This window comes from Sinocyclocheilus rhinocerous, unplaced genomic scaffold (genome assembly GCF_001515625.1).
Source record: "Sinocyclocheilus rhinocerous isolate Xijiao unplaced genomic scaffold, SAMN03320098_v1.1 scaffold1779, whole genome shotgun sequence".
Lineage (NCBI taxonomy): Eukaryota > Metazoa > Chordata > Actinopteri > Cypriniformes > Cyprinidae > Sinocyclocheilus > Sinocyclocheilus rhinocerous.
In genome coordinates, this window is record NW_015662579.1 from 31,389 (window position 1) to 38,714 (window position 7,326).

The 7,326-nt window shown below is 40.8% G+C and overlaps 1 protein-coding gene across 1 annotated transcript in view; it reads left to right on the top strand.

The window, feature by feature from the left end:
* Nucleotides 1–578: 578 nt before the first annotated feature.
* Nucleotides 579–7,326, top strand: part of LOC107728089 (E3 ubiquitin-protein ligase TRIM39-like) — a 12,749-nt gene continuing 6,001 nt past the window's right edge. Inside the window, exons 1-6 of the mRNA XM_016538167.1 lie at nt 579–691; nt 1,094–1,175; nt 1,729–2,282; nt 2,412–2,507; nt 2,583–2,816; nt 3,669–3,807. Of these exons, the coding sequence (XP_016393653.1) occupies nt 1,112–1,175; nt 1,729–2,282; nt 2,412–2,507; nt 2,583–2,816; nt 3,669–3,807 (1,087 nt within the window). The 5' untranslated portion in view covers nt 579–691; nt 1,094–1,111. The remainder of the gene's footprint in view (nt 692–1,093; nt 1,176–1,728; nt 2,283–2,411; nt 2,508–2,582; nt 2,817–3,668; nt 3,808–7,326) is intronic.

The window sequence follows — 7,326 nt, forward strand, 5'->3', positions numbered from 1 at the left end:
CATTCTCCTCAATTGAGCTTTAAATTATGGTATATTTAGCATTTGAGCCATTCGGTAGTGAAAAGTTAAATTTTTTTTACGTATGATTTACAGTTTATTTTAATAAATAAGGCTAATGTATAAGGTGTGCATTGTATAAGGTATGCATTGTGTATTGTATAAGGTATGCATTATGTATAAGGTGTGCATTGTAGTTGACACCTAAATGGACACTTTACAGTTGTTTTTATGACTGTAAGCCATTCTCCTCAAATGCTATTGATGTTAGAAAAGTGTTGCATGTAACTTTAGAGACGGTCCCTAAATTTGCGAATCTCGAACGTCTAATGTCAAGCCAACTCTGCCAGTCCTATACACATTTTTCTTGCTGTAAAAATGGGCGTCGGTCTCAACCACGTCCAGCTATTGGTGTGTCTTACCATATTATTTTAATGTATTATCTTAATTATGAACACACTGGTTTTTAGTGCAAACAGTTTTACCGTTTACTGCACGTTGTAATTCTTCTCGTTATTTTCCTATAGCGGCTAATGAACCAGAAGTCTCGCCCATAGGCTTACTTCCGCGTTGGAGGAACTTCTGTGAAAGTGAAACTAAACTTATGAACAACAATCTGGGTTGGTTTTAAGGTTTTTAATAAAGAATAAGCTTATGTATTTCTATGACGTGCAAAGACGAATGATACTCAGAGGTACGTGATGGACATGCAAGAGAAATTTAAACAAGTAGCCTATGTGAATAAGCGTCTATGTCTAACTAAAACTAGGAAAAATCAGGTTAAAGCACTGTAGCAACTAGTTTATTCGGCTAGTTTAGTTGTGTACTATGAAAATGTCTCAGATTTTTGGCAAAAAATTGTCGTTAGGGTTGTAAAACACCTAACGACACAATTTTTATTTATGCCATTTTATTGCTGTATTCAAGAAAGAGTGAATCTCTTTCACATCCAAGAATTTAATTTGTATTGTAGCAGTTTTGGTATTAATACATTAATTCATAGTAGTATAAAAAATATTTGCAGACGTGTTAGAGACTGTGATGAACAGATTTCATCCTGTGAAATAAAAACATGTTATGACCTTTTCCTGCAAAGACAAAGAGAAGAAGAGCAATGGCAGAATTTTTACCAACTTCACCAAGTCAAACCAGGAGACAACATATGGATAAACCTCCATGTAAGTCAATTACCAAAATAATAATAATAGCAACAATAACAACTTTAATAGTTAGTTTCAAGGTTGAACATCTTTATATTCTTTATATACATCTATATATTGAACATCTTTTAGCTTGAGCGCCTTGTTTTAGCACATATTTTGCGCTGAACTCAACAAGAGATGTGAGCGCAATTGTAAAAGATGCATGTTTACATTGAAAAATAATGGAATAGTAGACCTAACACAGAATGCGTTCTGTGAGAATGGCCCCCATTTCTTCTTTGACCCTTTTTAGAGCTATTTTGATTGGCGGAGGCTCTGGGTGGCGCAAAATAGATACATTAACTGACTACACTTTATCTAAAATGCAAGTTACTTAATATTAATTTCCTGTTTACTGATCTGTTGTATAAAATTGATTCCGTTGGTTTTAATGTAAGCTCAGCAGTGACAGATATTCGGAACTGACTGATATTTGGAACAACAATATTGACTGTGTGATATTGCTTACTTTTTTGTGTAGACATAAACTGCAGGTGATACATTGTTTTATTATTTCTTTCCTTATCAGCTATGTCCTCCTCCAGTGGTTCTATGGCTGAGGAGCTTCAGTGTTCAGTGTGTCTGGAAGTGTTCACTGATCCAGTCAGCACTCCATGTGGACACAACTTCTGTAAGAGCTGCCTGAACCAGTGCTGGGACAACAGTCAGGACTGCAAATGTCCATTGTGTAAAGAAACATTCAGTAAAAGACCCGACCTCAAGATCAACACAGCACTTAGACAGCTTGTACAACTCTTTCAAGAAAAGTTCACTCTGAATATAACTGATGTTCTCTGTGACATCTGTGATGAAAGAAAGCTGAAAGCCCTGAAGTCCTGCCTGGTGTGTCAAAACTCATACTGTGAAACTCATCTGGAGCCTCATCAGAGAGTCCCAAACTTAAAGAAACACAAACTGATGGACCCTGTGGAGAATATGAAGGACTATATATGCCAGAAACACGAGAGACCTCTGGAGCTGTTCTGTAGAGATGATCAGACACGTTTGTGTGCGTTTTGCACTGATGGAGACCACAAGACTCACAACACTGTTCCTCTAGAGGAGGAGAGTAATAAGAAGAGGGTATGAGATACTGACAACATATTTTAAATATTCCAACAATATCTTTTGTCAGAAATGGAAAATACATGTTAAGAAAAGTGATAAAATATGTCTTGATAAAATATAAAATATGTTCATGTCTGTCTATAGGCTCAGCTGGTGAAGACACAGAAACACGTGCAGCAGATTATCCAGGACAGAATTAGGAAGATTCAGGACATCAGACACTCAGCAAAACTCGGAAAAGTGGGCATGTTCAATATTTGATGAATAATGCTCTTATTTGATAAAGCTGATTTAATTACAACAACAAAAAATCAGAAAAGTGCAGAGCGAGAGAAAGCAGCCAGCGCTGAGCTCTTCAGTGATCTGATGCGCTCTATTAAAAGATGTCAGGCTGAGCTGCTGGAGATGATGGAGGAGAAGCAGAAAACAGCAGAGAAACAGGATGAAGAGCTCATTCAAGAGCTGCAGCAGGAAATCACTGAGCTCAAGATGAGAAACACTGAGCTGGATCATCTCTTACACACTGAGGATCACCTCCAGCTCCTACAGGTCAGTGTCTCTCTGTCTGCTCTCATCACAGGACAACACTCACACTCCTCACGCTGAGGGATTTCTCTTATATATGCCAGAAACACGAGAGACCTCTGGAGCTGTTCTGTAGAGATGATCAGACACGTTTGTGTGCGTTTTGCACTGATGGAGACCACAAGACTCACAACACTGTTCCTCTAGAGGAGGAGAGTACAAAGAAGAAGGCACGAGTTCCTAACAATACAATAAACTTACTTCAATAATCTGGTTTTAAATATTCCAACAATATCTTTTGTCAGAAATGGAAAAACATGTTAAGAAAAGTGATAAAATATGTCTTGATAAAATATAAAATGTTCATGTCTGTCTATAGGCTCAGCTGGTGAAGACACAGAAACACGTGCAGCAGATTATCCAGGACAGAATTAGGAAGATTCAGGACATCAGACACTCAGCAAAACTCAGAAAAGTGGGCATGTTCAATATTTGATGAATAATGCTCTTATTTGATAAAGCTGATTTAATTACAAAAAAAATAAATAAAAAATTTCAGAAAAGTGCAGAGCGAGAGAAAGCAGCCAGCGCTGAGCTCTTTAGTGATCTGATGCGCTCTATTAAAAGATGTCAGGCTGAGCTGCTGGAGATGATGGAGGAGAAGCAGAAAACAGCAGAGAAACAGGATGAAGAGCTCATTCAAGAGCTGCAGCAGGAAATCACTGAGCTCAAGATGAGAAACACTGAGCTGGATCATCTCTTACACACTGAGGATCACCTCCAGCTCCTACAGGTCAGTGTCTCTCTGTCTGCTCTCATCACAGGACAACACTCACACTCCTCACGCTGAGGGATTTCTCTTCTCTCCTGCTGTAGATTGATCCATCCCTGTGCAGCCCTCCACACACCAGGAACTGGCCTGAGATCAGTATGAACACTGATGTGAGTGTGGGGACTCTGAGGAGAGCTCTGACTCAACTGCAGGAAACTTTAGACCAGAAACTCAGTCAAACTGGTAGGTCAATATCAAATACAGCACACACTTTCTTTTGGCAGTTACTGTGTTTTGCAAGGAAATCAATATTTAAAAAGTGAAAATTAAAATATCTGCCTATCAAACAATTAAGAAATCTGAACAATCAAGCAATAATCTAACAATATTAACGTCAATATATTTCAATATCAAAATAGAAGCAAGTAATAAGATATAATTTTTAAAAAATGACTTTACTTTGAATATTTCTTTCTTTGTTGTCATGTTAAATATTTTTGCCAAAATATTTTATCAAATTATTTTTTAAAAGCTGATTTAATTACAAAAAAAATAAATAAAAAATTTCAGAAAAGTGCAGAGCGAGAGAAAGCAGCCAGCGCTGAGCTCTTTAGTGATCTGATGCGCTCTATTAAAAGATGTCAGGCTGAGCTGCTGGAGATGATGGAGGATAAATGTATGTAAATATATTGCTGTGTATGTAGTTTAAAACAAATATAATTTGTAAAAACATGGTGTGATGTCTTGCATTAATAATCGTGGTAATCTTCCACAAAAGGAACACTTGTTTGTGTGTGTGATGCTACGGTGAGATAAAACGCTCAAAGAAGATGACAATTGATGCCAACAGTCTTTTAATAAATCCACACGAGGATAAATCACAGGACGGACAGGCAGGATGCACACGTAGGAACCAAGAAGACCGGACAAAAACAGACTGCACAGACTAGGGCTTAAGTACATTGGTAAATGAGGATAATAGACAAGACACACCTGAACTAAATTACATAATCAAAGGGAGACAGAAACTAGGTCACACAGAGCACATGAAGGATGAAAACAACAAAAACAGTCCAGGGGTGTGACTGTGTGTGTGTCAAACATACAAGTAGCCTATAGTAAAACCAGTAAATTTTGACCTTGTTGGGACATTTCTTGGTCCCCATGAGGAAACAGGCCTATCAATCATACAGGGGTGTGTTTCCCAAAAGCACCGTTACCCAACTATGGTCGCAAGTTCCGTCGTTACCAACATAGTTCAATGATTTGGTGTTTCCCAAAACCATAGTTCAAACGAACATTCGCAAACAGCGTTGCAAACTTACATGGTTGGAACTACAGCTCTCAACCTGTGGTTAGAAGTATAGTTTCTTGTTAGCAAGGGATATGGGCTTAAATAAATATATTCTTGGACACAATAAGCAAGCTAACATGCAGTACAATCTAAATATAAATACATTTTAATCTATGTATTATTGCGCGTGCTCAATAAGCGCCATTTTTGAAGAGTGCGCATGTGCCTAAATGCCTAAGGGAACCCCCGAGTATGACATAAGAGGGAACCCACGATGAATCAAACATCAAATAAAGCAAAATGACAGGGAACAAAAAAAAAAAAAGTTTGAAAATTAGTCATCAGGTGCCATGTTCAATACAGCAGTATCTTAGAGTTCACACTAACATATAATATGATTGAGCAATTAGTAGCATATTTGGCGTGCTGTCCAGAGGGAGGGCTCCGAGCTCGGGCTAGAGCCCGAACCCAGAGAACTCCCCAAAAGAAGCTAATGGCATGAGACAGCAGCCTGAGAGAAAATTGTTAGTAGCCCCCCAAAAATATGTGTGCCATGAAGATAAAGTAGGGTGGCGCCAGGGCGACTGGGAGGGGTCATGCGGTGCTTGACAGGAGCTGCGGCTCTCCACGTTGGATGGCAACCCCTACCTGCCACCAAATAAGGAGCACGATGGAAGGCCAGGTGAGGGACTCACTGCGTCCGAAGGGAGCTGCGGCTCTGCTGCACCGGAAGGGAGAGCCCTGTCCGATGCAGAAAAAGCAAATGGGGCTCAAAACGACAGATGGAAGCACTGCGGCGGTAGCATCAAAATTAAGCAGGCACTGCGGCGGCAGTATCAAATGAGCAGGGCACTGCGGCGGCAGTATCAAATTAAGCAGGCACTGCGGCGGCAGTATCAAATGAGCAGGGCACTGCGGCGGCAGTATCAAATTAAGCAGGCACTGCAGCGGTAGTATCAAATGAGCGGGCCACTGCAGCGGCAGTATCAAATGAGCGGGGCACTGCAGCGGCAGGATCAAATGAGCGGAGCACTGCGGCGGCAGTATAAATTAAGCAGGGTAGCGGCAGTATCAAATGATCGGGGCACTGCGGCGGCAGTATCAAATGAGCGGGCCACTGCAGCGGCAGGATCAAATGAGCGGAGCACTGCGGCGGCAGTATAAATTAAGCAGGGTAGCGGCAGTATCAAATGAGCGGGGCACTGCGGCGGCAGTATCAAATTAAGCAGGCACTGCAGCATCAAATTTCATTTAACTGATCAGAATTAGATGGGATTTCTTAGTGTGAAAATTATTGGTCCTGATATAGCTCTTGAAGGCGTCCGATGACCATCGACCGAGAGCTTGGATCTGCTGTTGTGAGAGGCCTTTTTGAGCTGCTGTAGTTGCTGCCCCGATTCGGAAGGAGTGGCTGGAAAGTCTTTCTGTGGGTATGCATGGTTGGACGATGTTTTTGAACATCGTTTGGATAGAAAAACGTTGATTGGATTGGATTGAAACCAAAAACGTGTGACGGGGTGGTTACAGTCATTGACAAAAAGAGGGTCAAGAGGGGATGTAGACTGAGAGCTTCTGAATTTGAGGTAAGAAAAATGGCCTGATAGGGTTGGATTGGTGACTAAAAGTTTAGACGTGGTGACCTCTTTCCTGATCTGATTTAATTTTTGATGAAATAGGAGATAGTTTCGCGGTCGAGGAACATCGTTTGGATAGAAAAACGTCGATTGGATTGAAACCAAAAACGTGTGACGGGGTGGTTACAGTCATTGACAAAAAGAGGGTCAAGAGGGGATGTAGACTGAGAGCTTCTGAATTTGAGGTAAGAAAAATGGCCTGATAGGGTTGGATTGGTGACTAAAAGTTTAGACGTGGTGACCTCTTTCCTGATCTGATTTAATTTTTGATGAAATAGGAGATAGTTTCGCGGTCGAGCACGGAAAGGTCGGAGACAGTTGGATGGAGTTTGGGGTTGAATAGAAGTTATTGTGAATTCCAAGCATCTCAGGAAACCAAAAAAAGCCAGTATGAACATTGCGTCGAGTGTACAAGCGGTATGAAGTGAGTGGTACCCTGTGCGGAGAATGTGGATACATTTAGAAAGAATGTCTAAAGTTATCGGTTGTCTAGCGTCCAGGCTTGGAGGATGAGAGCACTGAATTCCTTTGATCAAAAAGAGATGTTTGAGAATTGTTTATTTCAGGAGAGGGGGTGCCGTAGATTAATTTGTGAAAAAAATTGGATGCCGCTTAGATAACCTGTGATGGACCGGGCTTGGAGGTTCTTACAGGTGTTAAGGTAGGAAACAAAAGATGTGATTGAGAGAGGGGAGAAATCGGGAAATGGCAGGTTGTACGAGGGGTGGAAAGCTTTAAATCATCTCCAAGCAGTTAGATAAGATTGGATGGTTCTGGGTGAAACTGCTTGGAGGATCGAACCGAGTGACGCGTTGAGGAGGTTTTAAGGGATGC